At 42.2% G+C, this 19464-nt stretch overlaps 1 protein-coding gene across 7 annotated transcripts in view; it reads left to right on the top strand.

Moving 5' to 3' along the window:
• Reln (reelin) overlaps nt 1-19464 on the top strand; it is a 420816-nt gene that overhangs the window by 220664 nt on the left and 180688 nt on the right. For all 7 annotated transcript variants that reach the window (XM_087655993.1, XM_087655991.1, XM_087655994.1 and 4 more), the window contains 2 exon segments: nt 10025-10121; nt 12641-12881. In XM_087655993.1, the coding sequence (XP_087512119.1) occupies nt 10025-10121; nt 12641-12881 (338 nt within the window).

Below are 19464 nucleotides of genomic sequence, written 5' to 3' on the forward strand. Positions count from 1 at the left end.
TGATCGCTGCGGTGGTGGCGTAGGCAGGGGAAGTCCACGGACAACTCAGACCTTCACGCCTCTTCCTGTGATGGGTGGGGAAGTTACAGTGAAGAAAATGGGGATAGGACTGAAAGAGAGAAAGGCACGATAGGGAGGACAGCTGTTCACTTCCGACCCTGTGGACACTGTCCATCTGCCGTACGCTGGGACAGGTCCCCTAACGAGGTTCTAACCAGGAAGGTGAACGAGATATGAACAGGTCAGACACCATCACATTTCTGTGCCCAGATCCTGTTCACGACAGATTCAACCCCAAGCAGAAGTCATTGCTCCATGGTATCCTCATTTTAAAAATAAACAGATACCAAACAAAAAAATGGAACACTTGCTCTCAAAACACAGTGTTCCTACATTTGGGAGATTTAAAAGAAACATGGTTTTAATACCTACAGAATATTTCTGAGGGGTCATCAATTTGACTCTTTTATTGTGACTACTCCTAATCCTTAATACCATTTTGAGTAAATACTTAGAATTAATCTTTCTATGTATAATAATTCTTTTTATGACGTCATTTTTCCTTAATTATAAATTTTAAATATAATTATACTTATAAATTATAAAATGTCAAACTTTAACTCAGGAGTATTTTCAGTGGGCACAATAGCAATGCAAACATTAAACCCTAGATTTCCATGTTTAAATAATTATTAATTGATAATTCAATGCTGATCAAATATTATGGACATATTTATTTCTCTAAGCTAACAATTTCTATTAATAAAATAATTATTTATCAAATAAATAACTATGGTTGTCCTATTTTATCAAAATTGAATTCATTTGTTCTTAACAGGTCCAAGAATATTTCCAGGGCGTTCCTTTGTATAGAATAGAACAGTTCTTAATTAAAGTGATTATCTGTGGTGTTCTTTCAGCCATGATTCCCATTTATGGCATTTGGAACCTAGAAGCCCCAGGACATTTCCTGCCTGGGCTGCCACAAGACATTATCTGATGGAGTAAGCATTCTTCCCTGCCCAGCCTTTTACCCATGAATCAAAACACTGCCTCTTTGGCCTTGGCCCCTGAACTTCAGCAGGGCATAGGCTGCCAGCTTTTCATGCAGGCACAAGCCTGCCTTTCATGAAATCCAGGATCGTCCTGCATTCAAGGATGTTTAATGCCATCGGACGTGCAGTCTGCAACTAAGAGCCTGCCTACTGGGGGCCAGATAGAGCACAGACTCAGCCAACGACCGTCTTCCCTCTGCATCCACTCCTTAGTATTTCTTTAACTCGTGATCTGAGATCTGGTAAAATAACATACTTAAGACAAAACCTTCATCTTTCCTGGTAGATTTTCTCACTTGTCTTGAACACTGCATTTATTCTGTGGCATTCTGGGATAGCTGGTGTGCAGTAAGACAAGTAGAATAAAAACTACCTACTTTAGCAGTGTTAGAAAATAAGCCAAAGTTCTATTAGAGAAGAGCTAATTATAATGTATCCATTTATAAATTATGCAAATTTGTATCAGATTGTAACAAGATAGAAAGCAATATGCCAGGACAGAAAACTGCTACAATAATGCAGGGTCTGTAGAGTAGGAAAGAAACAAAACAAACGTGAAAACTAGGTGGGGCTAATCTGACCTGAAAATGACAGCAGTTAGTGTTTAAACTTGAGGCCATGTTTTAGTTACGGCTTGTAGGTTAATACTTCTAGACTTGACACATACTAACTAAATACATACACTATTGCTCTCATAGTAATAGCAGGTCAGTTTGTTACCATAGCAAGTAAACCAGTGGGCCTAGACTGTTTCCTGCAGGTTCCGTGGAGGTGGAAATAAAGCTTTCAGTGTGGGATAGTCATTTTCTGCACTGTCATTGCACACCTGCATCCAGGGAAATTATTAAACAGACATTCACTATCAAGAAAAGTCAATCATGTAGATAATGGTAGTCTTGATTGTGGCAGGATTATTTTAAAGGGAAATCACAAAGTAGCAAATAAGCTCTTGCTATTTTCTTTGATGCCTTCGGGGCATTGTGATTGCCCCCCCCCACAGTGAATCATAAAATATTACTCATAGCTCATTTTTTTAAAGCATTAAATACGATTACCAATGTAACTATTGTAGTGGGTTCACATTCCCCATCACATTTTCCAACGTCACTTTAGAGTGAGGCACGTCTACTTCTTGATTGCCGCAGCTCAGAGTAGCAGGTGAGCTCCCGGGAGGGACACTGGCTAGCCTTTTAAAAGCTTTCCTCAAAGTCGCCCGTTCATCTCTTTCTTACCAATCTTGAGTGAATGGTCCTGTCCTCCATTCACCCACCTTGAAAGATGAAGGGGCATGTTGATCCTGCTAAGATTTGCTTCGATCATAGCAAGGAACCCTAAGCAGCCAGATTGCATGCCCTCCATAACTTTTTGATGTTTTTATATCAAATGCTGTCATTTACATGCAGCGTCTACAGCCTGCTCATCCCAGAGGCTGAGGATTGAGTGATGGCATCTGTGGCACTCGTGCCGTCGGAGTCCTCCACGGGGCTCTGTGCAGACACTCCTCGAGCCTGCAGTATTTATGGCCCCACTATGTTAGCTAGAGGCATGATTTCTGCCAGTGTTCTTGCCCATCTATCAATTCCGTGAGATCCGACCTCTCCTTCTGAGGCTCAGTGCTGCATTTTAAAAGGCAGATTGCTTTTAAGGCACAACTCTGGCAGTCGGAGACTGCTCTCCGCAACCACTACCAACCCCCAAGAGGACAATACCGCCTTCTACTGTGTTGTGCTCTGATTTACTTTAGAAAGTTCCGAGATTAGTGGGAAAGGGCATAACCATGTGAAAAACTACCCAGGCCTTGAGACATGAAACTCCAGTTGATTTATCCTGTTACTATAAAGGAGAAAGAAATAGACGGAGCTGCCAAAGATGCAAACCCACAGCCCCCGATCTACAGCTTCAGATTATAAACAATAAAATAAGAGGAAAGGCACAAGCCAGGCTCGTGTTTTAATGTCCGCAGCTGCAAACCTGGCATGGCATGAATTCATTTGCCAGCGAGACTTGACTTGAATATGCACACAGTTTGCTGCAGAAATGTTAATGCATTTGATAAGGAGGCTTTGCCAAGGCTTTGCTTGGGGCATAGCATGTTACATAGTATATGTGCCCATTTTTCCTTTCTGAAATCTGTAAATTTAATAAACAAACTATATAATGTCTATTATCCACTAAGCCTCTTGGAATTAAGAGCCTACACAGCTCCCTTCCCAAGGAAGGAGTAACCCGCCGGTGTTCACTAGAGGTTACTAATATTTCTGTCTTCGGATGGCCTTGATGTTACGTCAAAAGCTATAAAGTTGCTTATTTTATGTCACCTACCAAAATTGATAGAAGGAAATAAACATCTCTTACGACTTTTGAAGAGTTCCCGGTTCCAGGAGATTCTTAGAGTCTCCTCCACGTGGGTGCGGGATGCCGAGTGGCTGCACAGTGAGCTTCAGGTGGGCTGTGTTTGACTCGCAGTTACAATTGCCATTTCATCACGTGCTAGTGTGTCCTTGAGAATATTGGCTCTGTGACAGCTCTGTAGAGGCCCTAGTGGGTCAGTGTAGCACAGAAGCAATCCAGGGGGGCAGGTCCTGGGACCTGCTGGTCCTCTTGAGCTTCTATTGAATGTCTGAGCTTCGAGAGACCTTATTCAGACTCAACTCCCAAGCTGAATATTTCTTATGTAAGCAAACGACTTCAAAGTAATTTCTTCAATCCCAACCGAATGGTAATGTGATCTATTCCCTTAGCGGAACATTTTGATTCAGAGATAGAGAAAAGAATTTTAGAAATTCTAAGTTCTTTCTCGTTCTTCAAAGCATTTTGGTATACCTATTTGTTTTAAATTGGCAGAATTATATGCATTCGCCATGGGCAGTGTGCTGCTTTGAAGTATCTACACAGCCGGGCATAGTGGCACACACCTTTCATCCCCATGCTCAGGAGGCAGAGGCAGGTAGACCTCAGTGAGTTTGAGGCCAGCGTGGTCTGCAGAGTAAATTCCAGGACAATCAGAGAGACATATTGAGACCTTGTCTCAAAAACAACCAAACGAACAAAGAAAAGTAAGCATCTATAGAGTAGAGTCTATACATCCCAGGATAGCTGGACCTAGCCATACACACCCCTACTCTCTTTCTATCATTAAAATAATTTATCACTGGGTGGCACCGTGCTCAGAATGGGAGAAAATAAAATTTGGAGTGAGACTTGCTATCCTCTGGTACTAGGGCTCTTGAACATGCCTGAAACTCAGGAATAATCCTACTGCGTTTGTTCTCAGCAGGAGGAGAGCTGGGGTTTGTGGGTACATTTGATTCATAGTTTGGAGGGGCATGATAAGAGTTTCTCTAATAAAAAATAAGTAAAACCATAAAGTTAAATTAAGGCACAACTCTGTTTATTCATTTAGAATTACAACTAGTATCAGATCTTTAGAAACTTACCATTCTGCAGACATTACAGAATCAGGAAATTTGTTTGATAGCCCTAGAATGTTGATACTTGTGACTGGCTACGTGCTCTTAAGATATTTCATTTTGTAATGTTTTCAATCAAGAGCACAGAGATAATTTTAGGGATGATTCTTAGACAGAAAAAAGTCTCATTTAGACTTCAGGGTACTTTTAACTTTCCCTGTGCAGTGACTAACCTTAAGCTAATGTTTGGATTGACGTCATTGATTAACCAATGTGTCATCGTTGCCTTTGAGTCATGGTGCTGTGTGAGTCAGCACAGTGGGCTGTAGGAGTCCCTAGCAGCCCTTTTCATATTGGGAATAACACTACTCTAAAGTAGAGAGAACTCCAGAAACATGTCAGAGCAACCCACAATAAATGAATCTTCAAATCAGCTTCTCCTTCGCAAATATCCCCATGCTGCCATCACCACTGGCTGCCGTAAGAGGCAGCATGAGGGGTCGTAAGAATGGAGACAGCACATATTTTAAAATGCTATCATGTAGCATGTTGCTAGAGCTCCCAACAGGGCCCTGGAAGATGCCAATACATGCAAGTCAGTTCAGTGTTAAATGCATTTCCGTCCATGGTAAATATGTTAGACGTGAGCACTGTATTTATACACATTGTATTAAGTCATTCTGATAAACCGTTTCATGACCTTTTGTATCTGTATCCTGCTAGTTGCCTCTGCATTTCCTTTTGAGTTCCCAGGGCATCTTTAACACTTTCTATTCTATTGCTTTTGCAATATATCATAGTCATCTACAAGGTCCATGGTGATTTCTATATACTGCTATATTTTGTGCAGTTAGACCTATTAATGTAGGTTTTGAAGCCAAGGATCTTCTTTATATTCAGAGTGTTCTGTAGCATGAGACTTTACAATGCATATATGCCAACACACAAATTTTGATGTCCATATAAATAGGAGAGAAACATGGGGAGAGGGGATGTGCATACCAAATGAACCCTCCACCCACCATTGAGTAAGTGAAGGAAAATAGGTCCCTGGAAACTCTTCGTTTAAAAAAAAAGTGCCTGTTTTCATGATTTCTTAAATGTTTTGCCATAGTACTGTAATATCTTAGAACTGAGTATTATAAGTGATCACAAGTTATCCAGGAAAACATTTTGTCAGATGTCTTAGGAAGGGTTTCTTGCTGTGAAGAGACACTATGAACATGGCAACTTTTATAAAGGACAACACGTCACTGTGGCTGGCTTACAGATTCAGAGGTTTACTCCATTGTCATCGTGGCAAGAGGCGTAATGGTGTGCAGGAGGAGCTGAGAGTTCATCTTGATGTGCAGACAGCAGGATAAGATTGTGTATCACACTGGCGGGCTGTAGCTTGAGTATAGACGACCTCAAATCCCGCCTCCACCGTGACGCACTTCCTCCAACAAGGCCACACCTCCTCCAACAAGGCCACACCCACTCCAACAAGCCCACACTTCCTAATAGTGCTGCTCCCTACAGGCCAAACCTTCAAACGCATGAGTCTGTGCGAGCCAGACCTATTCAGACAACCACATCAGGAAGCATTGTTCTATATACTATCTTAGTTAAGGTTACCCACTGGAGAAATGCAGATGCAGCTGCTACAGCTTTACTTTCCCGGTTGTTGATTTGTGTCGCCAAAGGGCGGTGTTAAAGCAAGAACAAAGGGCAGCGTTGGCATTGTCTCTCGGTGCAAACTTAGAAGACAGCAGGGGTTTCAGTCGCCATGCTGGTGGACAGAGGCTGTAACTCTCCATTCCCTGTCCTAAAGAAGGAGGAGCTAAAGGGAGCCAGTGGTGGCGACACCACAGTGTGTTAGTACATTTCCAAAGGACCTTCGAGAAGTCTGGAGAACACTTATTTCATTTGATAACTGTTCAGTCAGCTCTTCAATGAGAACTGGGGACAGGATCTGAGAAATGAAATCTCTGCTCTGGTAGAGCCAATGCTATGGAGGGAGGAGGATGTTGTCAAACGAATGACTGTGGACATAGCGGTGCGAGAAAGAAATTAAATCTGGGTTCCGAGAATGGTGGGGGAGAATCTTACTGAAGGTGGCCAGGTAAAGGCAGGCGTCTGAGAGTGTGGGAGTGAGCGCAGCAGAATAAAGGGAGGGTGTCAGAGCCATGCAGATACATCTCTGGCTGCCACAGAACCTGTGTAAATGTGATCATAAAGAATGCTTTACTTCATAGGGAAGAAGGGCTGGTCTGAGGTCTGTTTTTCCAGAGTGATAGCTAACATCAGGAGAAAAGCGACTGAATAAGAATGTAGAATTCCAGATTCCCACATGGCCCTGACATTAGCGCTTACTTGACTCATTGATTAAGTGATTGCTTATCCTTGTGGCCCTGCTGCCACTGACAAAGGCAGAAAGGCAGAAAGTTACTCGTCTGCTTTTTCCAAATTATCATAGGGACACTACTATTTACACAGGACCAGGGCTGTGGTTTCATGATTAATTTTAGTTACAACTTTTAACTGAGATTCAGACCAAGTTTACTATAATTTTTTTGGGGGGGATGTTATAATGATAAGGTTTGGGGCATGGCTTAGTGACAGATTTTCAAGTTACCATTAGAATTCATTCATTAGGATACCAGTGCAGTTAACCTGAAATCTGACATTTAATTTTAGTGTCAGTAAAGGACAGAATAACAACCAGAAAGTTAAACACAGAATGCAAAATCCTGCAAATTGTTTACAAAGCAAGCATAGGAAGAATGTTGACACGCACTGGATAGATATTAAAGACACCCTGATAGCACCTGTGTTTTCTATCAATGTGTTACGAGCTTAAACTTGTGGCACACCTATGAAACAGAGACACGTGACTCTTGAGTTACTTTTCCTCAGTCACTGGATTGTAAGTTCTCTCAGATCTAAAAGGGGTTCTTTACTCCATCTCCTCCTTCCCACAGTCTAAGGGGTCCTCATTAGCTCTTGCTGGGTGTCTGTAACTGTGATTAGCTCAGTACCCCACTTCCAGCCTCCCCTGACCTCACTTGTGTACTCTGTAAATGAGTGACTTCCCCGTGCCCTCCTTTATAATGTTTACTAATTCCCGAGTCTCTCAGCACATCAGCATAAAGTGATCAAATAGGGACTTTCAAGAATAGAATTGTACCAGGGTGATCGCAAAGGGTTCCAATGGAGGGGTTTTCACCTGGGAGACCATGGCTTGGGTTCTGGGTATAAGTGGCCATGACTTGGGTTCTGGGTATAAGTGGCCATGACTTAAGTTAAGGGTACAAGTGGCCATGACACTGGGTATAAATGGCCTGGCAAGGGAACTGAGGTGAGAACTACCAGCTTGGAGGAAGCACCTTCTGGAGAAGTGTTCCTCTGAGACCTGCCTTACGCAGAGACTACTCCTGGGTCACTCTTACAAATGGCACCAGTCCAGTGGATGAATCACGCCCCATACTCAGAGTGACCCTGGTACCTGAGTAAAACTGTTCCTCACATAAACTCCTTTGAGACTGAAATCCCCCTTGTCACATAGAGCCCAGTCAGCTTTGTGAGATCTGTTCTTTCCCAACTCAACATGGCTGTTTGACCCTTGAGTAGGAGAGGGGAGGCGATAGTAACCCTTCTCTGCATTCTTGCATTCTCTGGTGCCCAATGCTGCTTCCAACTCCCTGTAACCAGATGAGATGTGCAGAGTTCCTGCTTCTCTAAGATTCTTTCATATGGAGTGGGATCCCTGAAACCAGTACCTCTTTAATTTCTCTCACATCTAAGGCACCCGACAATCTAACAGAGATAAGACTAGATAATAACAACAATGCTAACTGTCAAATGCAAACAACCCTCCTTTGCAGATCCATTTCTCAGATGCCAGACCCCATTCAGTGCAATCACTCACTGTAGAAATAGCAGCACTGTAAGAACTTAAAGACTGAGTGATTGAAGGAAGATCACTGAAACCATAGCAACAACTGTGGTCTGAGAGACAATGCTGGGATCAAAGTTTAAGCTTGTAACACATTGATAGAAAACACAGGTGCTATCAGGGTGTCTTTAATATCTATCCGGTGTGTGTCAACATTCTTCCTATGCTTGCTTTATAAACAATTTGCAGGATTTTGCATTCTGTGTGTAACTTTCTGGTTGTTATTCTGTCCTTTACAAGGATTCACCTCATTCATTGACTTTTAAGCCCTTGGGATATGCAAAATATAAAAAACTTCGAACTAGTCTGGACTTCCCCTGAAATGCCATTCCCTACCAGACTTCATTCTTGTTGGATTTGTCCCACGGATCCTGCCAGCTTCCCTTTCCAGCCACACAGTTTGATGTTTATTTTAACCAGCTGTTCACGAAAGGTAGAATTTAGCAACAGTTGCAGTGGCATAAGGTGGGTTTCCATGTAGAGCAGGGTAGCTGGGTGCGTCCTGTTGGCTACCCCTTCCCTTCACCCCTTTTCACCTGCATTTCAGCTGTGAGGATAAATCTAGGAAAACTGCTGTTTGGTCTTTTAGCACATTGCCAGCTTCGGCAGTTTCAAACTAACCGGCTTTCTACTAAACACTGCTGAAATGAAGTAAATTAGTCTGACGAACGCTTGGCGCCCTGACTTCTGCAAATGGAAAACCATCAACAGATGCTCTTTGCTGAAATGGAGGCTCTCCTAGCAGATGGGTGAAAGTTAAACACAAATTGTTCTGTTTCTTTTCCTTTTGGTTCATTTGTTTTTACTGCAATATTAAAAAAAAAAACTCTGATACATTCGTTACAGTAAACTTGTAGCAAATGCTTCATGACTGTTTGGGGTTTTCTGAGAGCTCTGAAATTGCACTCAGGCCATTCTTCATTATATGAACTGGTTGAAAATGAAGACTGAAATTCTTCATCAGTTCTAGAACTTCCTTTGGTGTTCGTCCTCCAATCTTAGAGAGAGTGATGAGAAGCAACTACCTAATCCTCACAGTGAGAGAGATACTGTGTCTCTGCCTTAAATATCAAGTGTTGTAAAGGGACGTCTGTCACGTCTCCAATAGTCAGTGTGCATTTAGAACTAGAATGCTTCCTCAGTGTTTTAGTTCCTCCTGTGCACCTGCACCCTCTAGCTAGCACACATAAAGAGAACAAGAGAACGGTGACTTGCCCCCAATTCAGTGACTTGTACACCATTTAAAGTAATCACTCTCAATTGATACTAAGCTTCAAAGCAACAGTGGCATTATTAATCATTCAATCAATTTAGATATTTGTTTCCACAGAGCTGTTTATTTTAATCTAATTTAAGTAGTTCATATGTCTCTAAAGAAACCTGGATTTTTTTTTTTTACCTTCCTTCCAGTTCCTAAGGTTGTTTATTAAGATTATATTCATTATAACAGAACACAGGAAACTTTGACATAGTAGGAATAAAGGAAGAATCATTTAGATATTTTTAAATATTGAAGATATTTACGGGGGACTATTTACAGGGAAATGGAAATGTTCACGGGGATATTGCTTGTAATTGCGTTGTTTTCTAACCGTGAGATTTGTTGTTATTCCTGTTTGTAGGGTCAGGATCCTGTCGATTTAGCTACTCTGACCCCAGCATCATTGTGTCATATGCCAAGAACAATACTGCCGATTGGATTCAGCTCGAGAAGATTAGGTTTGTTACCATTTCCAGTATTTGCTGGAGATCTGTTGTAGGAAGACTTCTACACCTCTAGTTGCGTCCGTTCTATCCTGACTTCTTTCTGTATAGTTAAAATACTTTGGTTGTTCATTTCTCAAGTCATGAGTAAGCATCTTACAGCCTGTCCTACTTGAGGAAGACATTGCTAGATTATAACTCTCCCATTCATAACTTCCTACTGTCCACACTCCCTGTACTGACCAGTTTTGGACAACATCCCATTTGGGATCCTATCCTAACGTTTGAGAGAGCATCCTTTGCCACATACCATCACCAGCTGTGGCAAGCAGGGGGTGACCTGACTGTGTCTGACATGCAGAGCTGAGAGCATGGCCATACCAACCCCCTGATCCATCCATCCCTGTCCATGGTGATGTGAGCTCATGGCTGCAAGGCCTTTTGCATCACCTGTCACTCCTAACGTCACACAGGCCCAGCTTCAAATCCTGCATCTTCTTTATTTCAAGAGTTCTTCGATGAGAAAATGAAGTAGGATGCTCCTGGTAAAAGGAACGCTCTAATGTTGGAAAGACTTGATAGGCTTAGAAAATCCCAGATCATGCTTACCGCTACAGCAGAACTTACTCCAGGGACTAAAATTCGGAATGGACAATTGGTTACAAAAATGAAATGAAAAGGAAAACAATATCCTACGCTTCCAGATAGAAGCAGTGTCTGCTGCGATGAGGGCCACAGCCCCACATTAAATTATTCCCCATTAAAGGGATTGCGGCCACTGGGCTATTTCTTAAGTTGGAAACATTTTAAGTAGTACATTTTCCATCAAATATGACATTTTGTGACATTTGTTTTTCATTAGCTCTTTTCTTTATATTAAGAGGACAGTGATCTGTTTAGGGAAGCAGAAGAAAAATTAGGTTGATAATCTTTAATACTAACCAATTTGTACAGAGTTTCTAGAAATATAAATATATTTCACAAAATAAAACCCACATAAGCTCTAGTCTAACAAAACTGAGAAAGGTAAAGTTAGGATTTTAATAAATGATTCCACCATGCCTGGGTGGGGTTAATTTACTGGTGGTCACTGCACACTAAGCTCTAACATACCGTGTCAACTTTATAACAATATTTGCCACTCTTTCTATTTTCTAGGTTTTGAAAGTGCATTCAGATCGGATACTTAAGCATCTGAATGGATGCATTCAAACCAGCCTATGTATAGAAACTTTACCTTCATCCCCACAGCTCCCCTTTTACTATATTAAATCATAACTGGAGTAAATTACAATGTGTACTTCCTGCTAGAAAAGGGCTATGTGCTTTTGAAGTGGTAAGAATAAAAGTGCACATTTGACTGCATACAAGAGCATCACATTCAGCTGAGCACACTGAATTTTTCTCATGAAATGACACTTCCGATTCTAGGCCGCATACCAAACCACCATAGTCACGTGTGCAGATTGCCCTTACCGTTGGCGATCAGCATGAACGTCTTTCCCAACCCCCATCTGAAACCAAATACATTCTCTTCATCACTTTAAATTCTTTTTGAAGCTAAAAAAAATACCATAAACTATTGTAAATGAGAAGGGAATTGATTGCCCCAAAGGTGAGCTCCACCATCCATAACCCCTCTGACAATTCTGAAGATATATATGTGCTTCGCTGGTGAGCGAAAAATATGGCTTTTTCTCCGGCCCTTCCAAACCTGATTTATAGCGAGCCCAGCCTACCACTAGTTTGCATTTTAGCACCATTTTTAATCTCAGCTAAAACGATCATTTTTACAACAGCAGATTTCTACTTTGGTAGAGGAAAAGGATTAATAAAACTTGTCTTCTATAACAGAAAGAGCTAGATTCTAACAGATATTATATAAAAAGCTTATTAAATTATATCAGTTTTTAAGAGATTGGCCTGTATACAGTTGTTAAATAATTACAAGTGAATACATTTAATTCTATAGCAAATTTCATATTTCAGTCAGTCATCAGATATAAAAATGTATCTAGTGAATAAAAATAAAATGGCTGTTATATAATGACTATCATGTATATACATATATGTATATATACTTAAACATATACATCTATTATATACTTAAACATATCACATACACATCATATAAGTACATCTATATATACATTTACCTTAAACATACCACATACAGTGGCCTCCAATTGATGCATAATCTCAAAATGAAAATCAGCATTACTTAATTTCAATTTTTCTTTTTTTCTTATCAAATGACTGATTTTACGGGATCTCTACCGTGTGCCAAAATTCTTCTAGACACCACTTGGCTCCTTTCGTATTGTGATAGCAGCTTGTGCCACTCTCTCTGCCACCGCCCTTTTCCTGGCTTGTTTGAACACAGTGCTCTCTTTAATGAGAAAACCGTAACAAGCAGCAGACACTGCCGGTTGGAGCATGGGCTTGCATTTCGTCTGTAACGAGCATTGCGTATTCATCGCGAGGCCTCGGTCTTAACCTGCAAGCTTGACCTCCCTTCTCACCACTCGTTCCAGAGCCCCTTCCAACGTGAGCACCATCATCCATATCCTCTACCTTCCTGAGGACGCCAAAGGGGAGAACGTGCAGTTCCAGTGGAAACAGGACAGCCTGCGTGTGGGTGAGGTGTACGAAGCCTGCTGGGCCCTGGATAACATCCTGGTCATCAATTCGGCCCACAGACAAGTCATTCTGGAGGACAGCCTCGACCCAGTAGACACGGGCAACTGGCTTTTCTTCCCTGGAGCAACGGTCAAGGTTTGAACATTTGCGTCCTCTCTTCCTGTAGAAACCCAAGGCTCACTGAACCAGTTACCTAAAGATAACTTTTCCAAGACAGCTCTTTTGACTACTAACATTCTTATACCTCATATTGTGCCATTTAAGGGTATGATACCACTTTTTAAAACATGATATTGATGAATGAAATGAAAAATGTTTATTCATTCATTCAACAATTGTTTGAGAGCTCAGACTGGGCTGAACCCTATGAACATGAAAAGGCAGAGACATTTCTTCCCTTGCTTGTGGCTATCAATTCAGTGGAAGCACGTAGGCAGCTAGCTGTGCAAACACAGAACAGCCCAGTTGTCGTTTTCTGGGAAAGCTTAGAAGTTTGAGATAGCACCAGATCCAGGCTTGGGATGTTAACAAGGTTATCCAGAAAATAGAGAATGCCAGCAAATACCAATGGGTGGTCAGAAAGTGGCCAAGTCAGAGGAGGAATAGCGTTCCAAGAACTGGGGATCTCATACATAGAACTTGAACTGAACATTTGTGTCTTCCAGCCATTTGTGTGTTATAATACTATCATATGGAGCTAGAAAATAGAGCCCCTTTGAGGTCATTCAGTCATAAGTATGAGTCCTCTATGAATGGGGTATTGGTGTCCTTGTGAAGGAGAACTCTCTGGCCCTCGGTGTGTGAAGACATAGCAAGGCACCCGCTAACTAGTCCAGTACTTTGATTTTGGAACCCTGACTTCCAAAACTATTAGCAACAGGTGTTCCTACTTCAATTGCAGGCTACGATGTTCTCTGACAACAGCCCCCAAACTAAGGTAGACATTCTAGATTTGTGGTTCTCAACCTTTTGTTTGCAACCTCTTTCAGGGGAGGGGTCACATGTCAAATATCCTGCAAAACAGAGACATACATTACTACTCCTAACAGTCGCAGAATTGCAGCTATGAAGTGGCAATAAGATAATTTTATGGCTGGGGATCACTGCAACATGAGGGATTATATTAAAGGGTCACGGCCTTAGGAAAGTTGAGAACCACTGGTCTAGATGGTGAATACATAAAACAGAAACCCTTCAATGGAGTTCAAAACAGTTCTCCCATATATTCTGAGATTCGCAGTCAGTAATTCTGGTGTTGTGGCAAGTGGGAAGACCTTGAAGATTTGCTAGCTGCTGCAGTATTGGAATTATATCTGGAGATCATATCCACTGAAATACCTTAAATCAGAGGCAGTTACATTGGTATTTGAAATTGCTCTTCTAAGAGAGCGCTCTGAGTGAAATGAGAATTTGGAAAGACCAAGGAGCTGCTTATGAATGGTTCAATCATAGATCTTATGAGGCAGGCCTAAGGGAGAGAAGATGAAGACATGTGGACATATTTCAGATTTTGTCACCAGGGAATGGAGGAGATTGGGGACTGATAAAGAGGAGGAAGGGATGGTGGGTGTCAGGGACAGGGTTTGGGCAGCTAGACTGATGTGGTCGTTATTTGCTGAAACAAGAAATACAGGAGGAGGAACAAATTCACAGGACCAGTTAAGGTTGGCTTCAGTTCAGACACCTAGCTCTTGATGTTGTTAGGGCCAAGTGACAAGTAGTTGGCAGGAAGTGTGTCCGAAGTTATGGCGGTTGTCACCTGGTGGATGGGTCATCAGTCAGGAGCCTGTCTGACAAGAGACTCTGTGATAAGGAACCAATAAAAAAAAGACCACTCAACCTTGAATTGGATCCCTGCATGTCCCTAATATGTAGAAATGGATTGACAATTTAGCTTACAGATTTTTTTGTTTTTGTTTTTTTAGCTACGACTTACAGATGCAAAACAATCCTGTGTTAGATAGTGTGAGACCAAAAGAAGGGTAACAAGGAGAATATAAGGTTTGAAATAGCTCCCCTTTTTGCATCACATAATACAGGGAAATCACCCAGGACCTTTTACAACTTGGCAAGTGTTCTAGCACTGAGCTACATCCCTAGATCTCCTTTGACTATTTGGGGAAAGGGGTACAAATTCTCATCAGGTTGCCAGTATCTTAGTTAGGGTTTTACTGCTGAGAAGAGATACTGTGACCAGAGCAACTCTTATAAGGACAACATTTAATTGGGGCTGGCTTACAGGTTCAGAGGTTCAGTCCATTATCATCAAGGCAGGAACATGGCAGTGCCCAGGCAGGCATGGTGCAGGAGGAGCTGAGAGATCTGCATGTTGTTGGGAAGGCTGCTTCCAGGCAGCTAGTATCTTAGAGTATCTTAAAACCCACACCCTCACCCACAGTAACTCGCCTATTCCAACAAGACCACAACTACTCCAAATAATGCCACTCCCAGGGACAAGCAAGCATATTCAAACCACAGCACAACAGTTTGGCCTTGAACTCACCATTGAGTCCATGTAGGTCTCAAACTTATGGTGCTTCCGCCCTCTGTCCTCTGCCTCTTTGGTATCTTGGGTTAGAGAGGCCTGTGCCACAAAGTATAGCTTGCTTACCTCCTTTTGAGAATTTTTTCAGTACTGTACAAGAAAAGGGATTGTAAATTGGTCTCAACCCAGAAACTCTCCTTCTCCATCAAGCAGTCAACACTTGTATCATTTCAGCACAGGATGCTGAGGTTCCAGCTATAGACTAGTCCACAGGAGCCCTCCCTGCTCGGTTCAGGAAAGCATCCCACGAGACCTTTCTGACATAGCCCAAAGCTGTAGCTGCCTTAGAAAGAGTCCACAAATTCCTTTTGCACAGAGAACTTTTGTCAGGGTCCTCTGAGTGATGTCTTCTTGCCACTGCATTGAAAGAGGGCTTTCTGCTGTCTCCTCTCTACACTAACAAGCAGGTCTGAGCCCTTCCTCAGAATGACTCTTTACCATCTGACTCTCTTGCCCTCTACTAAATGGATGTGAGTTTCTGCCTCCTATTACAAGCTATTATACTAATTTAATTAGCTACTTGGTTTCTTACGGCATGTACTTTGGTTCCACCCATGATAAAAATGCATGAAGTCTGCTTTTGCTTCAGTAAGAAATTTAATTAAAACTTTGGGTAGAGAATGCTTTTTTTCTTTTTAGTCTTGTCCTGATCATAGGCTTACTAACCACGCCGCCAAATTGCCAAGGGACCTCGGTCTACTCAGAAAAAAAAAAGTCACTGTGCTAATGATTGACTTTATTGACCTTTAGTCGCCTACTAGATAAAAGTTCTACCCCAGTGTTTCTTTTGAAAGCTTAAAAGACATGCTCTAGTCAAATCTAAATTGTTCTTCTAACTCATTCTAACTCTTTCAATTTTTGTTTAAAGTGTCTCAAAATGAAAACCTTTTCTTTGACCAGTCGATTCAGAATTACAAAATAAAAGTGTTTTTTAGTTATATGACATGCCTTTGTCAAATGCTAATTATTGCCTTTAAGATGAAAACTGAATGTATCTGCTTAGAACCCATCTCAGTGCCCCTATGGGTTATGAGAGTGTTTAAAATGTTGCTTTATTGTGGACTTTAATTGTAAGGAGTAAGTGTGTTTGCTCAACAGACTTTATCTTTTCATGTTTAGTAAATGTTTCCAAGGTAGTTACATTTAAATTAAGTCAAAGGGAAAACCCACCCACGATTAAGAGAAAGAAATGTGTATTGGGTGTGTGTGTGTGTGTGTGTGTGTGTGTGTGTGTGTGTGTGTGTGTGTCTGCGAAAGTCTCTTAAATACTAATGTTGATAAAGTGAAGCTGTTATGAGTATATACAGTTCTGACTAAATTGTCCAGCTGCTGGTCTCAAAGACCATGTTTAATGGGTCAAAAAGGAAAGAGAAAAGTGAGTCCCTGTCACTCAGAGGCTGTATTTCTCTCATCTCCAGACGTTTCGATTTCTCTGAAAATATTTACGGTTTCATCTGAGCTATCATTGTTTATCCCAAGTAGAGCAAAAGTGGCAAAAGACTAGAGAGAGTAATTCCCTTAAGATGTCACATACCCCGGGACCTGTAGGTATAAGTCACCAGCTAAAATCTCTGAGCCGTATTGGGTCCTTAGTAATTGGTGTCAACTGTACCTGTAAGAATCCAGCATTTACTACAGAACCTGCTCTCATATCTGTGTTTGTTTGAGACCTGGGTGCTGGGATTGAAGTCAAGGCCTCACATGCACAGGTGAGGAAGCCGTCTGTCTACTGCTGAGCTCCGTCCCCAGCCCTTTGCTGTAGTTGTTGATTTGAGATGGTGAGAGGGAGTTTCTCTTCCGTCCTTCTGTGCCCGCAGCCCTGCCTGCCTCATCTTTCAGGCTTGTCCGAGAGAACTTTCCCACATGGAAGAAACGGTGTGCCACATCCTACTGGCCTCTAATCAACAGCGTTATTTTTCATTTCCCGTCAGTCCTGAGACAACCCTTTGTTCACTACCAAGTACCGGTGGCTTTAAATGCCAGTAAATACACTGGGGCAAGTGAAGTCGTCTCCTCAGAGCGCTGCCTCTATAGCAACACCACCCACACCCACACCCACACTCCCACACATGCATGCGCCCAGCACAAACAGCTCATGTTAGCCCAGGAAGAGTCTGAAACCCACCGTCTGTTAAATCACCTGTTTCGTTGGCTGGCAACGGTGACTTTGCCTTCTTTCACAGAATGAGACTTTTTACTTCTGTATATTTTTCTAGAAGTGTAAGGAACTGGTGTCAGTTTTGCTATCGTAGGTTATGGTTTCATTTCATCAATGCAGTTGTTAGAATAGCTGCTGTTACCACGTCGGGACTTCTGTCTGGAAGCTGTGGGTGTTCAGAGCATGTTTAAGAGTCAGAGGTCCCCGCCGTCCCACATGATGAGGGAGGATGAGTAATCTCAAGGCAACATCTGCACCAGCTGCGAGTGATTTTGGTTTAATCGAGGATTAAAGGATCTGAACTGGACGTTTGGGCTCTTCCCATTTAAGACGATCGAGGTTTAGCATTTCATGCTGGGTGAGGTTCTCACACACAGGAACGATGCTCACACTGTCATGCAAGCCACGAGGATCCTTGAGAATAATGGGCAAAAATAATACTAGCAGCATAACCATGGTTGCGATGATTAGAACAACAGTTCTGTTGATAGCATTTGGTGAAGGCTTTTTAGGTATGGACAGGGACGACCTCGGCAGCCTTGCATCGAGTGTTGATCAGCACTCAGCGACTAAAAACACAGCTCACAAGTACTTCAGGGCCAGCCATCTTACCTTTTCAGATTTACATCTTGCCATCTGAGAATATAACTTCAGGCTCAAAGGAAAGTATTTTCTGTAAGTTGGGAGGGTCTGAACAGAGCGGTTACAGCTGCCTGCTTTCCACTGCTTTGCAGTTGAAGAGAAGCGTTGCAAACGGCTGTGAGTTACTCCCAGGAGAACTGGGGATAACCGAGCTGGAAAGAACTATGTTTGAGTGAGAATTTCTCTCTCCTCCTCATCTCTGAATAGTACCTCATAAAGTAGAGTTTCCGAATGAATCAATATGGCGTGGTCAGGTACTGGGCTAGCTACTGTCTCGTTTTGTTTGTCTTTTGTCACGCATCCTTCATGGCAGGTGCAGAATTCACCTTGAAAGTATAAATCATCCGTAACTCTTTGCTGTCTCCAGTGTGCATGCCTCTGTGTATGCACAGGGTGTGTGTGTGTGTGTGTGTGTGTGTGTGTGTGTGTGTGTGTGTGTGTGTATGTGTGTGTGTGTGTGTAAGAGGAAGAGTGCTTTGCTAGGTGTCCATTATAAGTGTTTCTATCTGCTCAGTGAGCGTGGGCCCCCTGAGTTTGCAAAGGCATAACTCACTGCTTTTTGTCAAAGCTGGAATTGGCCTACAGATTAAAAGCAGGTCACTGGGACATAGGCGCTACGCCACATGCCTCTCACTTTTAAGAAACCTTCAAATTCCGATTGCCTTACCTGCACCTGATGGTGATTTGTGTTGCCTAGAACTCTAGATCCCTCCTTGGACATGTTTATGTCAGGCTGTGCTGAGAAGCAAATCAACAGTAACAGCCACCAAGACTGTTAGAATGATTGCCCCTGGGAATGCGATCTGATCTGAACACGTGTATTCGGAACCTCTTTTAAGAAGCAGTTTATTGGAATTTGCGAATTCGAACTAAGGGTTTGCAGTCACTGTCAGGAGCTTTAGAAGGGCTCTGCTTCTGTCTCTTCTCCCATCCAACTAGTTTGCTCCTTTGCCACAATCGCCTTTGACTATGAGTTCAGTGGCCGCAGTTCTCCTAGTGAAGCGAACAGCGAAGGGCCCCAGTGAAGGCAGTAGGCCTTAGGAAAGTCAAAAGAGCATTGAGAGGAATCATTGAATCAGAACAAGAGAGTCCATTAGTTTTCTTATCGCCCTTATACGTGGTGAATTTAGCAAAGTTGTTGTTCTACTGGACAGAAGGCAAGTCTCCGTCCCACGTCAGGAATGGAGCTTCATTCTCAGCGCCTGACGTCACCCCTCAAGTGCTGTTAATTCTTACAAATAGCAAATCATCAGTGGAGAACAGAAACTGTGTCCAAAATTTTAAAAAGAACCTGTAAATGAATTTGGCTGAAAAATTTTGAATCTTAATGGAAGTTGAAGCTGATGAGGAAAAAATAATTTTTGACAATGGTG

Source organism: Rattus norvegicus, chromosome 4 (genome assembly GCF_021556685.1).
Source record: "Rattus norvegicus strain SHRSP/BbbUtx chromosome 4, alternate assembly SHRSP_T2T, whole genome shotgun sequence".
Classification (NCBI taxonomy): Eukaryota; Metazoa; Chordata; class Mammalia; order Rodentia; family Muridae; genus Rattus; species Rattus norvegicus.